The sequence below is a fragment of the Sapajus apella genome, unplaced genomic scaffold (assembly GCF_009761245.1).
Source record: "Sapajus apella isolate SASKATOON/1434 unplaced genomic scaffold, GSC_monkey_1.0 scaffold20, whole genome shotgun sequence".
NCBI lineage: Eukaryota > Metazoa > Chordata > Mammalia > Primates > Cebidae > Sapajus > Sapajus apella.
In genome coordinates, this window is record NW_022436960.1 from 11,593,863 (window position 1) to 11,613,226 (window position 19,364).

The 19,364-nt window shown below is 39.7% G+C and overlaps 1 protein-coding gene and 1 pseudogene across 2 annotated transcripts in view; both read left to right on the forward strand.

Annotated features, from left to right (window-relative positions):
• CATSPERB (cation channel sperm associated auxiliary subunit beta) overlaps positions 1-19,364 on the forward strand; it is a 179,653-nt gene that overhangs the window by 61,121 nt on the left and 99,168 nt on the right. Inside the window, 4 exon segments of the mRNA XM_032287619.1 lie at positions 1,773-1,868; positions 2,006-2,124; positions 3,412-3,444; positions 11,040-11,106. Coding sequence (XP_032143510.1) covers positions 1,773-1,868; positions 2,006-2,124; positions 3,412-3,444; positions 11,040-11,106 — 315 coding nt within the window.
• LOC116557871 lies at positions 471-17,864 on the forward strand (annotated as a pseudogene). Its single transcript, XR_004271737.1, has 3 exons — positions 471-476; positions 7,003-7,007; positions 16,331-17,864. The product of XR_004271737.1 is annotated as a keratin, type II cytoskeletal 8 pseudogene (transcript).

Here is a 19,364-nt window from a genome sequence, read left to right on the forward strand (position 1 = left end):
TTTTTTAGACGGAGTTTCGCTCTTGTTACCCAGGCTGGAGTGCAATGGCGCGATCTCGGCTCACCGCAGCCTCCGCCTCCTGGGTTCAGGCAATTCTCCTGCCTCAGCCTCCTGAGTAGCTGGGATTACAGGCACGCGCCACCATGCCCAGCTAATTTTTTGTATTTTTAGTAGAGACGGGGTTTCACCATGTTGACCAGGATGGTCTCAGTCTCTTGACCTCGTGATCCACCCGCCTCGGCCTCCCAAAGTGCTGGGATTACAGGCTTGAGCCACCGCACCCGGCCCACATCTTAAAGCTATCTGGGAGTCTGTCAAGAGTTGCTTCATTAGAACAAAAGACAATCCCATCACCCAGGAAATTCCAAGGAATTTAGGGGCTCTGTATTAGGAACTGGGGTCAAAGACAAAATGTTAGAACAAAGGATGTTCCTAGCACCCCATCATGCAGGAAATGATAGGATTTTAGGAGTTCTGTATCAGGAGCCAGGACAGAAACCAAATATATATTTCCTATTATATCACAACATCACAATGTCACTACACATTTCTACTACTAATAGTATTATTCTAATTATTGTTGCTAGCTAATTCATGACCTCCTAGACCCCAAATTCAGTGAATATAAAGGAAAATCAGTAAACTAAAAAATTAAAAAATAAGAAACAAAATTTTATTACTCAGAGATAATATGTATACCTACATAAAAATCCGAAAAGATCTGTAGAAAAACTAAGAACAAATATGGACATGCTAGAAGGTTGTGAGATAGAATAACAACGTATGAAAACCATTTCACCAAGTATTAATTAAATATTATAATTTTAACAATCCTATTAATAAGGTAAGAAATCCCAAAAAGTACCCCAGTAATAAAAAAAGGAATTGCAAGGCCTATTGTGTAGAAATATAAAGCTTTAATGAAGGTCATTAAAAAAAGACCAAAATAAGTGAGACATTTATAAGCAGAAACTTCAGATATTATAAAGATATTAAGTATCTCTAAATTTATCAATCAATTCAATATAATTCCAAGAAAAATTATAACAATGTTTTTGGTGTGTGTGTGTGTGTGTGTGTGTGTGTGTATTTTCTTTTTTGGGCAAGGGAGGCTCTGGAAATTGACAAGCCAAACCCAAATTCATATGGGAGAATGAAACACCATGAATAGCAAACATAATTTTAGAGAAAATAAAAAGATCAAAAATTTGTCCTAGCATGACTTATTATAAAGCAATAAATTAAAACAGCATGCATCAGTATAGGGATAGACAAATAACCTTACCCAAATCTCTTTTACTTCTTAATGACTCACAGTCTGCTTCTATATAATTCATTTAGTTTGACTAGGTGCTACAAAAGTAATCACGGTTTTTGCAATTACTTTTAATGGCAAAAACTGTGATTACTTTTGCATGAACCTAATAATTGTGCTCTTTCCCTCTCTGCTGTCCATATGCTACACTGTGTCAACCCAGATAGAGAGTTGGCTCCTTTTCTTATGCTGTTCTGTGAATAGCAGGTCTGGACAGGACCTCCTCCTCCTCTAGATAGTTGGCTAATATTCTGTGGTGTACCTTGAAGTTACTTGATCTTTACAATGCTTGGGGAAGTGAGATCGAAGTGCCGGCAAGGAGTTGAGGCAAGAAAGGACAACAGGTTGGAAGATAGAACTGGCTCAGGCTCTTGCCCCTGAAGGCCTAACACCACACAATAGAGTGACTCGATTTGTAAAGTTGCCTGGCCTTAATTTTTCTTTTCTTTCATGGTAGGTGTTTACATAGGCATAACCTTTTCTGGATTTTGGCATTATGGTGGTATCACATGGATTAACATGACAGAGACTATCTATTCCCACCTTAACGAAGGTAACTCCTCTAACATTGCCTTCATCTTGAGCATTTAACATATCAATATTTGATTAATATCTATAAAATGTCTTTGCTTCGCTAAGGAGCTCATTTTTTTCTTCCTTTTTAATCCATGGTATGATTTCTTCCTTTAGAACACGAAGGCCTTTCAGTGGTGGATATGGTTTTAACAAATCGTTTTTTAGTCGTCCTCACCTCTTTGGGCCTTTTTGTAAGTGAAGATCTTCGTTATCCATCAGACCGCCACTTATTGGTATGTAAATTGCTTTGTAACTAATAGCTAACCTTAAATATCTTCTGTGACACAAAAAGAAATATTTAATATTTGAGTTATGTGTGGTATATCTTAAAATTAAATGCTTCTTTCTTTTGAAAAGCATAATACAGCAACTTTTTCCTTTGCCTTGTAGTATTCAATATATAATTTGGAAATGGTGCTAGTTTTATTCCTGAACAAATTGATAGTAAGTTTTAAATATATACATGGAGAAAAGATCTTCTACCTATCTATTGATTGATCAATTTATTTATAGCTATATATGTTACCCAAATGCTTTAAGGTAATTTATAAATCCAAATACAGTATTACAAAGTAACATAAGTGAAATGTAACATAAGTGTTGGGATTGAGAGAAGGGAAATACACATTTAGGTGAAGATAGTTTATATGCATACCATAAAATTCTTAAACATGTTAACAAATACCTCTCAAAAATTACTACAACAGAGAGGAGACCAGCAATAAAGACTTGGGATCAGTAGGAGAAACGATAGAGGAAAGTAAAGAAGGGGAAATGGTATTGGTTGAGAGGCAGATATTAAATGGTATTGGTTGAGAGGCAGATATTTCTTATACGTGGTAATTATTATCCTTCTTCGGGTATAAGAATGTTCACATATATCCGAACCTTCCTCACCATCTCTGAGGAAGTACCATTTGTTGCTCAGATGCCTAGTAGATCTGGTTTTTTTTTTTTTTTTTTTTAATGTGCTTATTAAGTAATTGCTAAAACAGAGAGTTGAAACAAGAATGCTACAACGGGTTAAATTCAAAGTGCAGAGAAGTAGACAGGGATTGTATATTGTAAGTCTTGATCTCCAGACTGCCCTGGGCTGGGCAGAAGAAACAGAGTGACAAGGGAGAAAATAATAGGCTGAGAGTCTGCCTTCCTAAACCCAGGTGGGTGGCAGACTTGTCTATGCCTGCACACTTCTTACTTCCTCCGCTTAAATCATTGAAAGGCATGGTTTTCTTCTCAAATCCTTTCTGGAATCACACTAAGGTATAAGTAAATTAATAAAACAACAAAATGAGGCAAAGACTGATGGGGAAATTCCTAGAATATTGTATAAACTACATCAGAGACTGCTTTTAGTGTTTGGCTATCTTAACTGCTGGGATAGAAAAAACATATAATTTTCGTATAAATTTTTTCAGGGGATTTATATGGTTTATTTCCTTTGGTATAATTTAAATTGCTATGTTTTGTTAGGCCTTCTGATATGCAAGCAAAAATTAAAGTTTCTTTTTTTCTTCTAGTTTTCCAGGGCAGACTTTTGTGGTTTTGAAAGGGTAAGAAGCTTTACATTTCCCAGGGCTGGTTAGAAGATATGTATTTACTTGGTGACTTGAGATGAGATGTAAGACAATAATTCACAGTATAAGTTATTCCAGTTACTATATTACTTATAGCTTAAACAAAATATATTTATTTACATATCTAAATTTGTAGCATATATTATATATACATTATATATATAATATGTATTGCAGCAACCATTAAGCAGTGCTCTCCTCTTCTGCTTCAAAGGAAGAAGTCCTCCTCCTTGTTTCAGAGGCCACCCCCACCCCCTCTCATATGCTATGTCCAGACTAGCTATGGTTGTTCAGGTTGGATTCTGCACGAGGGCATGTGATTAAAGAGAGTAAAGGGCTGGGATCTGGCTAATGCTTTACTCCCCAGTCCATCTACTCCAGTGTAAATCTGTCCTACCTGGAGAAAAGGGTACCTTTTCTAACTTGCACAAAAATGTCATATAATCTAGTCACTGGTTTGCTTCTGACCTTTTGAGGGATTTTATTTCATTGATTATCTCCCCTGTATGTTAAAAAGTCAAGTTTTGTGATTAATGAACTAGGTAATGCTTCAGTTGGAAAACCACAAATGAAATCATGAGTGTTCCTAGCCATTTGCCATAAGCCCTCCCTATTCTGTCCTCATAGAGTGAGCAGATGGCTATTGACCAGGAAGGCAGCCTTTACCAAGCACTGATTCTGCCTCCACCTTTATCTTAGATTGTTCAGGCTCCAGTCTGTGTGCATATGTGCATTTGCACATATACCTACATTCACACTGTCTATGAGGAAGGAACATTTATTTCTTAGGAAGCAAATAGAACTGACTAATTATACTAATCAGAGGAAAAGTAAAGCAGAGAACAGAGAGAGCCAGATAGGCAAAAATGATTTATATTATAAAGAACAGAGGGAAATAACTGTCAAAATAAAATTCCATACCTAGCTAAACTATGTAATTCAAGAATGAGAGTGAAAAGAAAATTATCATACCTAAAGACATTGGGAGGGTTTACATCCAGAAATCCCCATGAAGTAGTAGGATGCTAGAAGCAATGAGGAAAACTGGAATGTAAGTTCTAAGACCTGGGAGAACAGAAGCCTTGTCTATGCTGTTCACTACTAGATCCCAGTGTCTAGAAAGGCACCTGACACAAAGTCTGTACTTAGTACAGTAAATGTGTGTTCAAAGAATATAATTGGTATAAAAAATAAGTTATGGCCAGATGTGGTAGCCCATGCCTATAATCCCAGCACTTTGGGAGGCTGAGGCCGGTGGATCACCTGAGGTTACAGTGAGTCAAAATCGTGCTACTGCACTCCAGTCTGGGTGACAGAGCAAGACTCTGTCTCAAAATAAAAATAAAAATAAATAAAACATAATTTATACATTTTGTGTTTAATAATTGGATGGAACCAAAACTCTAGACAGTATAACAAAGAGAAATGGCAATAGTTTTCAGTGGATAATAAAGTATTTAAAATCTTTGTCAGGAGAACCAATATGGGGAATAAGTTAAGGATTTGTTAGAAAAATGTACAATTCAGTATATGTGTTAAGAATTCAAGGATAATTACCAAAAAACTATAATAAAACAAAAAGAATACAACCTAAAGCTTCCAAACCACCTGAGGAAGGAAAACAGGATTAAAGAATGATCGATTCATTCTACAAAAAGGAAGGGAAAGGAGAGATAAAGGTAAAAGAATAGAAAACAAACTAAAAGGTAAAACAGTAGAAATAAATCTAAATGTGTCAGCAATTACAATAAGTAGAAAGGAACATTATAGAAAACTTAAGAAAAACCAACATATATTTTAAAAAGCTACACCTAAAGAAGAATCACACCAAAAGTAAAGTAAATGGATGGAGGAGACGATGACCTTTAACTCCCTTTAATGTCTATCTTCAGCCTACCTGCCCTGCTAAGTCAAAAGGCTGCTGGGGCCACTGGGCAGCTGGGATCATTGGATCCCACTGGGCAGCTTTGAGAAATCTCACTGAGGAGACCTGGCATATGGTTACCTCGCTCATGGGTTACCTGAGAACAAAGTGCTTGGCAACACAGAGCCGAGATTAGAGGATTAGAAGGTGAAGTATTCTCGAGGGAGTTTGGCTGGCAGAGCTCCGCAAACTCCTAAGGAAGGGTTCTCTTAGTTTTGGGAGTGTGGCTGAGGGTGAGGCTGGAGATGAGCCTACCAGGAGGGCAGCATTCTCCCTGTGCCTGAGGTGGGCAAGTTGAAGGAGACCTGGAAAGAGGGGAGCCCCTTCTGGTTCTGAGCCGGTGGCATGGCAGCTATTATTCAAGTTGTCAAAATTTGAGGTGCTCCACAAAACATACCTGAGCCCTCTCTTCAAAGCACACCTAAGGTAGCCTGGCATTCTGAGAGCAAAGATCATTAGAATAATACTAGAGTCGCTGGTGGATGAGGCAACAATTGAACAAGAACATTTTTAAATAAAATCATTTCACAAATACCCAATAAGCACCTACTCTGTGATTACTGTCATTGGCACTGAGGTATTAGATAATTTACCATTATCACCCTATTTTGTCTGTTGAGCCCCCAGACTAGCCTCACAAGATTTTAGGTTCCGGTCAAAGCCTGTCTTATTTACTATTGTATCCTGATACATTACCATATGGCCTTGCAGGTAGGCAGCCTCAATAAATATTTGTATAAGTGCTTTGAACACTTAAGGTAGCTACCTTAAGTGTGCTTTGAACATAGTCAATACTGATAAAGAGCTTCAAGTGCAGTATCAAAATACTTCCTGGGACTAAATATCAAAATTTCCATTAAAACTGGAATAAACTGAAGGACAGAATAGCCACTGTTTAAATACAGAGTAGTGGCATGGAAGACCAAGATGAAGAAACTTAAACCGTCTAAGGAACATGGCTAGAAATCACAACGGCACAGATGAGCAAAAGAGTTTTCAGATGTATTTTTAAAGGAACAGATAGAAGACAGTGAATAACAACAACAACAACAACAACAAATAGAAGAAGATTAACTGAGATTAAGAAAGGTCCAAGACTATGTATTACAATCCACTAAATTCCAGGGAGCACTGAAAAAATGTAGGCATATCCAAGGAATATTACTCAATTATAAGGTTAAGGAGGAAATATTACAAGTATCCAAACAGAAAGAGCAAAAGCAAAATATACCTCACTGGTATTAGATTTTGTTTATACAACAGTAGAAGGTTCAAGACAGAGAAATCAACATCTACAGTCAAGTTAAGACAAAAGAACCAAAGTCCAAAATTTCTGTTTCCAGCCAAGAGATTATTCATCTTTCAGATTAAGAGAGTATATGACCTGGTTATCCCAACTAAGGAAAATACTCAAGAAAGAACTTTAATAAAACAAACGAAAAAGAACAGACATTTCAATAAAGGGGAAAAAAATGAGGAGAGGACTAGTGATAAGAAATACTTGGCTGTTTCTCTCATTTTATCTTATATTTATTCATGTGTTTTCTGTCTATCTGTATAAGTCAAAATGGAGTACTAGATAAGGATTTCTTTTTTTTTTTTTTTTTGAGATGGAGTCTCCCTCTGTCACCCAAGCTGGAGTGCAGTGGCAGTCTTGGCTCACTGCAACCTCTACCTCCTGGGTTCAAGTGATTCTCCTACCTCAGTCATCTCTTGAGTAGCTGGGATTACAGGCGTGTGCCACCATGCCCAGCTAATTTTTGTGTTTTTAGTAGAGATGGGGTTTCACCAGTTTAGTAAAGCTAGTCTCAAACTCCTGACCTTGGGTGATCCATCTGCCTTAGCCACACAAAGTGTTGGAATTACATGCCTGAGTCACTACACCCAGCCTAGAAAAGGATGTTTGAACAAAGACATCCTAGCCAATTTGGGCTGCTGTAGCAAAGTTTCCATAGACTGGGTGGCTTATACAGAGCACAAATTTAATTCTCACAGTTCTGGAGACTAGACAGTCCAAGATAAAGGTGCAGGCAGATTCAGTGTCTGGTTAGGGCTGCTTTCCTGGATCATAGATAGCCATCTGTTCACTGTGTCCTCACATGGCTGAGGGGCAAGGGATCTCCCTGGGTTCTCTTTTATAAGGACACTAATTTGATTCACTGAATCACCCCCACCTCAAATAAGGGTATTAATTCTATTCACCTTATCACCTCCCAAAGGCCCCACCTCCCACACAGCCTATAGCAAGAAAGGACATGTTGCAAGGGAAATGAGAATTTTCAATACTTAAAAATTACGATGTTCAAATAGGTAGTATATTCACATAGTTAAAAACTAAAAAAGTTACATAAAGATATACACTGAGAAGTCTGTCCCACCTCTATGTGTATTCGCCCTGATTTTTCCATCCCTTACAGGTAATCATTTTTTTTAATTTTATATCATTTCAGTGTTTTTTTTTCTTTCTTTTACTTATTCCTAGATTATTACTTTTGCCTTGACATTTCAGTGTTTTCTAATGGAAATTCAAATAATTATGAATATATATTCTTTTCTTCACTTTCTTATACCATATACAAAGTATGCTAAATTATTTTCTTCACTTATCAACAAATCACAGGGAAAAAATCCATATTAATAAATGGAGAATAGCCTCTTTTTCTTTTCTTTTTTGTTTCTTTTTTACAACTTCAAGTATTCCATTGTATGAACTAACCAGAGTTTACATTATCATCCATTGATGGAAGCTTGGGTAATTACCCAATATTTTGCTATTACAAACAATGCTGCCATTAATAATTTTGTACCTAGAAATTGTATGTGTCCAGATATATAGGTATAATACATCCTAGAACTTGGATTGGGAGATCAAGGGGTAAATACTTATGCAACATTAAAAAATAATCACAAATTGCCCTTCATGGAGGTTTTTACAATTCGCAGGGATATTATGATAAATCCTATTAAACTAAAATATCTTAGTAAAACTCAAGGATGGTTGGTAGTGATGAGGGAAAGGGGAAATACAGGGTTCCAAAGATAGTGAGGTACTGGGATTGGGGAGTGGAGGGAAGGGGGAGAGTGAATTATTTTTAAGGGTTATTAGGATCTACCTTTGGATAAGTCCTCTTTTACTAATGACTGAAGCAAAGGTGTTAAGAATGAGATATATGTGGGTGTTTGGGCAGGTAGTTGAATGAGTGAATACTTGATTTATTCATTCAGTAAATCTCATTCACTCAACAAATATTTGTTGAGCACTTCCTGTATTCCATTATTGTTCAGACAAGAGGGATTCCATAGTGAACAAGACAAAGTCCCTACTCTCATATAGCTTCACTTTCTACTGAGGGGGCTAGACCATTAAAAAATACATAAACAAATATATAACGTGATCTTAGATAGTGATAAGTGCTTGTTGAAATTAAAGCAGGGTAAGAGAAAGAGTTAGGGGAAGATAATATTCTATTTTAAATAGGGTGATTAAAGCAGGCCTTTTCAAAGAGATGAAATTTAAGCAGAAACTTGAATGACTTGGAGCAATTATTTTGACAGAGCATTTCCAGACAAAGGTAATAGGAAGTATAAGATCCCTAAACTGGGGATTTGGCATGAGGTAAAATCTGTTAGTTATCCACCAAAATCTGTTTAGTGGCAACAGCAAGGAATATGGATCACTTCTTTAAGGATAAAATTGAAATTCTTGTGAGTCACAAAATACTTTCTGCTTCAGCCTGAGCGTGCCTGCCTCCACCTGCAGCCATCCTGCCCGGCCAGGCTAAACCACTCACCTGCCCTGAACCCGCCAGCATTTCTCACACCTCGACTCCTTTGCATAACATGTTTTGTCTTCTTAGCATGCACTCCCTCCTTCTATTTCACTTAGAGAATTTCAGCATTCTTCAGAAATCCCTTCCTGACCACCAAGGTGCTCCTCCTGTGCACTCTCCTGTTCTCAACACAAATTCCTATCATTATCACCCTATTTTGTCTGTTAAGCTTCAAACTAGCCTCACAAGATTTTAGGTTCCAGTCAAGGCCTATCTTACTTACTATTGTGCCCTGGTAAGTTACCACACAGCCTTGCACATAGGCAGTCTCGATGAATATTTGTTGAGTCACTGAGTGAATAAATGAAGACAGACTGGATTCAAATTTTGGACTAACTTAGCCATGTGACATAAAACTTTGAACAAGTTGTGTAACTCTCTGAACCTCAATTTCTTCATTTTAAAATGAGCATAACAATATCTACCTCTTAGGATAAGCATAACAATATATACTACCTCTTAGGTGATTAAGTAACATTACATATGAAAAATCTCAGTACAGTACATGGCACAATGTAGATACTTAAAAAAAATTGTTGATGGCCATGCACAGTGGCTCATGCCCATAATTCCACTGCTTTACAAGGCCAAAGTGGGAGAATTGCTTAAGATCAGGAGTTCTAGACCAGGGCAATATAGTTAGAATCCTTTCTCTCAAACAATTAAAAAATTACTCAGGCATGGTGGTGCGTATCTCTGGTCCCAGCTATTTGGGAGGCTGAGGCGGGAGGATTGCTTAAGTTGAAGAGTTGGAAGCTGGAGTTGAGCTACTATCATACCACTGCACTTTAGTCTGGGTGACAGAGCCAGGACCCCATATCAATACAAACATACATACGTACATACATAGAAGTGACTCCTCGGTTGGTGTGGTGGCTCACGCCTGTAATGCCAACACTTTGGGAGGCCAGGGTGGGTGGATCACTTGAGGTGAGGAGTTCAAGACCAGCCTGGCCAACATGGTGAAATCCCATCTCTACTAAAATACAAAAAAAATTAGCCAGGCATGGTGTTATGTGCCTGTAATCCCAGCTACTTGGGAGGTGGAGGCAGGAGAATCACTTGAACCTGGGAGGCAGAGCTTGCAGTGAGCCTAGATCATACCACTGGACCTGGGCAACAGAGTGAGACTCCTTCTCAATTAAAAAAAAAAAAAGAAGTGACTCCTCATGTGTTCAAGTTTGATCATTAGATAGCAGCGAAGGCTTTTGCACACAGATCAGACAGATTTTATTATTGGTCTATAAAAAAGTAAGAAAGTCTTCTTATGTCCCAACAGATATTTGAAGGTCAGAATCTTCCTATAATAAAATAATCTCCAACTGTTGCATTTAATTAATATCCAACATCAATATCCAACATATTCAATATATTTGAAGCTTCTCTCTCATGACCAATTTTCAAAGCCCTTTTCCTGTTGCATCTTGCTGCTGTCAGGCTTCTGGGAAAGCTACCCAGCTGCCACTAATGAGGAATAAAAGATAAACATGTGACTCATTGTAACTGTGCTGAAAGACTAATGGCTTCTGGTAGCTTCTGAAAGAGAGTTCATAGACAAGGGCATCCTCCATTAACATATGCCAATCCATGTGCAATTTCTCTTTATTCCTTTTTTGTGCATTGTTCAAAATGTATATTCTTATTTCTTGTCCTCATTCTACAATCTTTTATTTTATTTGCATACAGTTTTTGTCTCTTTATTTGCCTCACATTCCTGAACTATCAACCTTTGAAATTTTTTAGTTTTTTTCTATCTTATATCTAAGAAATTTTAAGTCTACATATTGGCTAAGTGATATTTTTCTTTATTTATATAGGTTGACTATGTGAAAGGAAAATTGTGGTATAATGAAAGATGTTTTGCTAACAGAGAGAAATTTGAAGGTAAATTTTGGTTCAAGATATACTGTATCAAGAGACTTTTACATATATATGTAACTGAATGCAAGCTCAGCCTTTAAAAGACCATTCCAAAGTTTTGGCTCAGGAGAGGGGTTTAAAAAGGGGAACTTGGGGTGGAAGGCATGCAGGGGTGATGCTGGGTGCAAGGTCTGTGTGTCTTGTCCTTGTGGCTGTCTTGAGTCATGGTCCACCTGGAGCATAGGCTGGTGTCATCTCCACAATGGCGGGGTTGTAGACTAACCTCCTTGAAGTAATCTCTGGAATGCTGTAGCTGAGTCTCCATGTCTGATTTGTCTCAAAATTAGCCCCTGGAACTTCTAGCAAGCACATAATTAGATAAGCCAGCAGTGCAAGGGAGTGTCTGGTGGGAAGGGAGGGAAACCAAGAGTTTCAAAGTATGTTTTCAAGGCTAAAAGCAGGAAAGGAAAAAAAAAAAAAAAAAAACGTTCAAAGTGCATTTTTAACCTAAGCCACTTGGTTACAACTTTCCATTGTGCAAATTCCATTCCATTTCTATGGAAAATGGGTGGCATAGTTGATCTGGCTACTTCCTGCTGAGAAGGAGCATAGTTAGAAGGTACCAGAATGGAATTTGTCCACCTGAAGCTGGAAATATTCTCAAGTTCCTAGACTTGTAGTAGGAATTTGCGGGAGCATTACGGTGCAGGGACACAGGAGCTTCTGAGGACATCTTTCCTGCGTCCTTGCAGAGTATACAACAGCAGTAAAATCCGCAGCAGCTGAAGAGGACAATGAGCAAAATACCAATCATGCTGTATGTGAAAGTCTTCCATGCACTAAGTGGCTGACTAAGCCATGCCGTTATTGGGAGAAGGCATCTAGAGCAAAATATGAGTGTCCAATGTATGCATAGCTTAGGTTATATTGTGAGAATAATCTAGTATATGTAGACAGTAGTCTTAATGCACAGTGCCACTTTAGGCTGCAGTCAGGATATCCAGGGCCATACAGTTTTGTAATGCCACTTGCCTAATCTGAAAGTTTCTTCAGTAACAAGGGTGATGGCATGGTGGATGTTATTAAAGGCAGCAGCTATATGCTTAGCCAGGGCCTCTACTTGTAATTCTACATATGTGGTCACTGCCTGAGGGGAAAAGATGGCTAGTGGGTAAAACCGCCAGGATGCCATTTTCAACAACAGTGTCTGGCGTTTGTACTTTCTCAGTTGGCAGGCAGAGTCTGGATGGAACAGGATTCATCCTGTAAGGTAAGGGTGCTCCCAGATGCATTTGCCATAGAGCCAACTGTGAGTGCCACAGGCTTACAGCCAGCCCCAGCATGGAGTGTTGGCTCTGTGCGAGAAGGAGTTGTTTTGCTACCCCAGCCGTTTAACTGTTAGTCAGTTGAAGAGTTTGATGATATTGCTGGGGAGGTAACTATCCCATGTTCCAGGTCGCAGCTTGAGGTGCACTGCTGTTGTGGTGTTCAGTGCACAGGTGTGCTTGACCTATTACCTGTATTTGTACCTCTGTCAGCCATTTGACACCATTGTGTACAGCATATCCCAAGGGAGAGGTGACATTGACCTGCTCACAACTTAGTTGAAAAACATGTTTTCTGATTTCCTGGCAAGTAGGAAATTCATGAGTCTTATAATGAGATGAGTTATGGCCATGAAAGGAAAATGGGTGAAGTGCCCCATACCAGGTATAGAAATGACATCAACTACTTAGGTTGGTGGCTTGGATGCACCATGGAAAGCCTGCAGTGGAAGAAAGGGCAATTCCCCACAGACCCAGCAGTCTGTTCTGTTCTGGAGGGAAGCCACCATTTGTGCCCATTCAGCTAAAAGGTTAGTCTTCCTGTAATCCCAGCTACTCAGGAGGCTGAGGCAAGAGAATTGCCTGAACCCAGGAGGCGGAGGTTGCGGTGAGCTGAGATCGCACCATTGCACTCCAGCCTGGGTAACAAGAGCGAAACTTCATCTCAAAAAAAATAAAAATAAAAATAAAATAAAAAAAGGTTAGTTTTACCAGAGATAAATAATCTAATGACTTCAAAACTTGTTAAGAAGTTCATGTTAAGAAAAGGATAGTACTTATCTCTGTGTTTTTTTCTTTAATACACCTTTAGGTCTTTTCTTGGCTCACATGAAGAGGCAGGCTGGTTGTCTGAGGTATCAGGTTGAGGATGAGCTGCCTTCACCTAGTGTGATGTATCCAGGGGTTAATTCCAGCCAATTTGACAGATGAATGCAGGGTCAGCAGCACATCATAAGGTCCCATCCACTTTTTGGCTAGCTGCCAGTCAGGTCCTTGTTGTTTTCCAAGACTTTAGCTATACCTTAACTCTTAGTGGAAAGGGTGAAGGGGCTCACCCCTAGGGTATGAGGACCTGGAAGCAGCAAACTGATGCCTAGTTAGTAATGTCTTCCCTAACTGTTGTATGTATTGTTTAATTCTTGATTCATTTATTAGGTCTAAAGGTGGGACTCCCAGGGAGTCTCCCATAAACAATCTCAAAAGGGTTGAACCTGCACCCACTTTGAGGTGTTAACTTGACTCAGAGTAAGACAATGGGAAAAATTTATCACAAGTCAAATTGCTTTCTTGACATATTTTGGCAATGAAATTTTTTTTAGAGTGTGGTTCATCTCTTTAGTTCTTCCTGTCTTTAAGGAAAGGAGTTTAAGATGACAATCTACAAGTTGTAGGAAGGGGTGAGTCACAGTTTGCCCTGACATTCCTGCAACCATCAGTCTTTTTGAATCAGAGGATAGGCAGATGTTAACGATGGAATATATGCCCCCCCATATGAATTAGAAAGTTTGTAAGCTTGTTCTCCATTGTCCATCATACCCAGGGGGCCGGGGGGTATGATGAAAGGTTGGCTAAACACACGAATTGAACAAGTTATAGGAGGAGCTATGAATATTTATGAAAGTGGTCCCGACACATGCATATTGAACAAACATGCATGTAACATATGACTCCGTTTACCTTGGGGGGAGACTTAATCCTTGTCTGACACGGGCTTAGGTCATGTTTATAATTTGATAGCTTATTGCCATAAATAATCTGTTCTGTCACTCTTGTGATAATTAATACTGGTCAATTGTAGTGTCTAAACCATAAAAGGGAGGGAATATTCTAGGGCATGTCTGACTTTCTGTACCAACACGGTTGGGAATTAAGTTTTTAAGGTTTTTTTCTTGGGGTTCCCTTAGCCAAGGGGGAGGGTTTGTTCAGTTGGTGGGAGATTCAGTATTTTATTTTTGGCTTATATTTCCTCTTTTTTGGTAAAGATCTGCCAGAGGCAGTATCAATGGCCAAGCTTTTACTTTGTCCCATACTAATGCTGGGGTGGTATGGCTACCTGTCCCAGGTTCATCATGCCCTTCAGTGGGATACCTATGGCCAAGAAACTTAGAGTCAAAAGACTTATAGCCAGTTAAACAGTTTAGACCAGATTAGAATGGAGGTGACCAGGCACTCACTAATCCTTAAAATTCCTCTTAAGCAGCGTAAGAGCTAAAAAACCAAAAGCCAAAAAACCCAAGTTGTAAAATTGACTTATGTATATATTTTATACATTGAGCTACTATAATCTTAGCTTGTAGCAATTAGTTATGCAAAACACAGGCATTTTGTTTAGCTGTTTAGGCATCTGTGTGTCTGTCCTTGATTTGGAGGTTCTGAACAAAGTTTATCCCTCAAAACCAGCCCTTATAATCTCACGTGACTGCCTCTTCTGCAGTAGTCCCTGGGCCTGGAAGAATGGGATAGTTTCCATTTTGGAGGTAAAGTAATTAGCAACATAATTAGCAACATTTCAAACAAAATGGTCATAAGCCTTGCCCCATTCTAAGACTGACAGGAAAGGAACCTCACAGGTAGCTAAACATTTAAATTATTTAGAATTAAGGCACAGAAGAAATATTAATTCAGATAGAGGCAAAATTAGTAAATGCATCTTAATGTTTTTAAATACAGGACTGTCTTGTGTCCTATTAAAGCAGTATATTTTGTCGCCTTTGTCTGGGTCTAAAGATGAGGCTTTGGTTGACTTGAGTTTGGTATCAGATACTGGCAGAGTCAGAGTCTTCTTAGATGTGATATGTGCGTCTAGGAGTCAAAGCTCTGTAACTTAACAGCACATGGATTAGTTAATAGCCCCGTTAAGGACCTTTTCAAGAGGCTGGAGGTGGTGATACTGGAGTCCTGACTGGAAGCCATAAAAAGATTTACAACCTTGCATTGATTGATTTTTATAGCTTTGATGAGCGTTAAGAAATAAGTCAGAGACTTAATTTAGGATTTAATTTTGAGGACATCTGTGAAAGATGTTAAAAGACTCAAAACATTTGGTCCAAATAGAATGATAGGTCATTGTAAAACAATAGTTATTCATTTAACCAAAGTGATAATCAAAAGACTTTAAGGGCAACATAGCAGGTTACGTGGATGTAAAAACCTTAACTCTTTTAAATCTCAGGGTTTTTTAAGCTATCAAAAATCTAATAAAGACAGCATAGGAATTATCTTGATAAGATGTAAAATCTTACATCTGACATAGGCTATCCATGGATATGGCATATGACATAGGCCATCTGTGGAATGCTTCCTTTCTATCTTGTCCTATATTACCTCTTTCTTAAATAACTTACTTTGGGACAGAAATTTACCATATAAGATCTTTTCTCATATGTAATTATTTTTAATAAAAATACAACTTACAGAATTATATATTAACATGTACTTCTATTTTTACTAACTTTAAACTTTGGTGAAAGCTTTGAAAGCAAGAAATCCTGAACTGTTTATCAGATGTTAACATTTTATAGATGAAATAATTCTACAAGTTTTATAAACTATATTTTCCCACATCCTAATCCTTTTTTAGTTGGAAATGACCCAGACATCCAAATGAGCATCCAAAATAATTTTAAGATTTTAAATTTTATAAAAAGTTTGCTAGCAAGCATTTACCCATTTACATGTATTTGATTTTTTCATGTTTAATCATTTATCCAGATTACTTTTGAAAACTGAGATATTAGACAGCACTAGTCATCATTTAAAGTTATTTTCCTGTTAACCATTTTTAAAGCTTGTAAACTTCAGGGATTCACCTAAGAACTTTAAAGTTAAACACATGGGCATTTTGCTGACAACTTAGAAGATTCAGCTGTTTGTATTGAACCACTGATATTAAATTAATCTTCTTTATTAAAAAAATCATACAGCAAGCAGCAGCTTCTCTGCTCCTTCTGGAATCTCTCCCTGGTTCAGCCCGCCTGCTTCCACTCCTGCCTCCACCATGTCCATCAGGGTGACCCAGAAGTCCTACAGGGTGTCCACCACTGGCCCCGGGGCCTTCAGCAGCCGCTTCTTCACGAGTGGGCCCAGTGCCCACTCCAGCTCCTCGAGCTTCTCCCAAGTGAGCAGCACTGGTTTCCGCGGTGGCCTGGGTGCAGGCTACGCGGAGGCCAGCAGCATAGGCCTGGGAGGCATCACCGCCGTCACCATCAACCAGAGCCTGCTGAACCCCATTAAGCTGGACATGGACCCCAACATCCAGGCCGTGCGTACCCAGGAGAAGGAGCAGATCAAGACCCTCAACAACAAGTTTGCTTCCTTCATCAACAAGGTGCGGTTCCTGGAGCAGCAGAACAAGATGCTGGAGACCAAGTGGAGCCCCCTGCAGCAGCAGAAAACAGCTCGGAGCAACATGGACAACATGTTTGAGAGCTACATCAACAACCTGAGGCGGCAGCTGGAGACTCTGGGCCAGGAGAAGCTGAAGCTGGAGGCAGAGCTTGGCAACATGCAGGGCCTGGTGGAGGACTTCAAGAACAACTATGAGGAAGAGATCAATAAGCGTACAGAGATGGAGAATGAATTTGTCCTCATCAAGAAGGATGTGGATGAAGCTTACATGAACAAGGTAGAGCTGGAGTCTCGCCTGGAAGGACTGACTGACGAGATCAACTTCCTCAGGCAGCTGTATGAAGAGGAGATCCGGGAGCTGCAGTCCCAGATCTCCAGCACCTCTGTGGTGCTGTCCATGGACAACAGCCGCTCCCTGGACATGGACAGCATCATCGCTGAGGTCAAGGCACAGTACGAGGAGATCGCCAAACGCAGCCGGGCTGAGGCGGAGAGCGTATACCAGATCAAGTATGAGGAGCTGCAGAAGCTGGCTGGGAAGCACGGGGATGACCTGCGGCATAGGAAGACTGAGATCTCTGAGATGAACCGGAACATCAGCCGGCTCCAGGCCGAGATTGAGGGCCTCAAAGGCCAAAGGGCTTCCCTGGAGGCCACCATTATAGATCCTGAGCATCGCGGGGAGCAGGCACTCAAGGATGCTCGTGCCAAGCAGCAGCAGCTGGAGGAAGCCCTGCAGAAGGCCAAGCAGGACATGGCACGGCAGCTGCGTGACTACCAGGAGCTGATGAACGTCAAACTGGCCCTGGACATCAAGATCACCACCTACCGCAAGCTACTGGAGGGCGAGGAGAGCCGGCTGGAGTCTGGGATGCAGAACATGAGTATCCACACGAAGACCACCAGCGGCTATGCAGGTGGTCTGAGCTCTGCCTATGGGGGCCTCACAAGCCCCGGCCTCAGCTACGGCCTGGGCTCCAGCTTTGGCTCTGGCGCGGGCTCCACCTTCAGCTGCACCAGCTCCACCAAGGCCGTGGTTGTGAAGAAGATTGAGACCCGCGATGGGAGGCTGGTGCCTGAGTCCTCTGACGTCCTGCCCAAGTGAATAGCTGCAACAGTCCCTCCCAGCCTGCCCCTCCTGAGGCTGCCCCAGAGCCCGGGAGGGAGGTTGCTGTACAGGGGAGCACAGGGAATGGGAGACCCATCCGACGCTCAGCCCTAGCCCTCAGCCCACCCGCGGGGAGTTTACTGCCTGGGGACTCCCCTTGCTCATGCCTCCAGCTGCAAAACAATTCAATTGGCTTTTTTTTTTTTGAACAAAAAAAAATCTGATAGAACAAAAAAAAAAAAAAAAAAAAAAAAAAAAAAAAAAAAATCATGCAAAGATCATTTTGTTTGGCTGGGTTTATAGCCTTATAACTTTTATGCCAAATCTAGACACCTAAATATAACTAGCAGAGGCAAATACAAAACATATCTAATCAGTAAACTTAAACAAAAATGTATGCTGACAATTCTGAATACATTTCTATGTTTATTTTATTAATAATATTTAAAATGAGTTTTATTTATCAGACTTACGTGAACTTGAAGAGATTTTGGATTTCATTTATGAATACCCATTTACTTATAAGCCAGTTTGGTAGTGTGCCAGATATGACATATAATACATCAACGTCATATAAACATATCTAAGCATGTATATACATACACAAATATCCAATAGCTTTTACCTTCGAATTCTAGCCACAAGATAGCAATGCAAACTCATCATTTTATAAAAGGTAGCTGGATCTGAATTATTTTTGTGACAAAATTGCAATCTGTTCACATGGCTGAACTTTGTTTGCCTCAGTAGGTAATCCAAGAATAGCAATGGACCAAAATTTGGGTAAAGCAGTCTCTATGGCAGTTCAGGCTTTTTTTGTTTTTAATTTTTATTTTTATTTTACTTTAAGTTCCAGATACAAGTGTAGAACATGTAGGCTTGTTACACAGGTATACATGTGCCATGGTGGTTTGCTGAATCTATCAACCTGTCATCTAGGTTTTGAGCCCTGTATGTATTAGCTATTTGTCCTAATGCTGTCTCTCCTTGCCTCCCATCCCCCAACTGGCCCTGGTGTGTATTGTTCCCCTCCCTGTGTTTGTGTATTCTCATTGTCCAACTCTCACTTATGTGTGAGAACATGTGGTATTTGGTTTGCTGTTCCTGTGTTAGTTTGCTGAGGATGCTGGCTTCCACTTCATCCATGTCCCTGCGAAGGACATGATCTCATTCCTTCTTATGGCTGCATAGTATTCTGTGGTATATATGTACCACATTTTCTTTATCCCATCTACCGTCGATGGGCATTTGGGTTGGCTGAATGTCTTTGCTATTGTAACTAGTGATGCAATAAACATACATGTGGATGTGTCTTTATAGTAGAATGATTTATTTTCCTTTGAGTATATACCCAGTAATGAGATTGCTGCGTCAAATGGCATTTCTGGTTCTAGATCCTTGAAAAATTGCCACACTGTCTCCACAATGGTTGAACTAATTTACATTCCCACCAACAGTGTAAAAGTATTCCTATTTCTCCTCAGCCTCACCAACTTCTATTG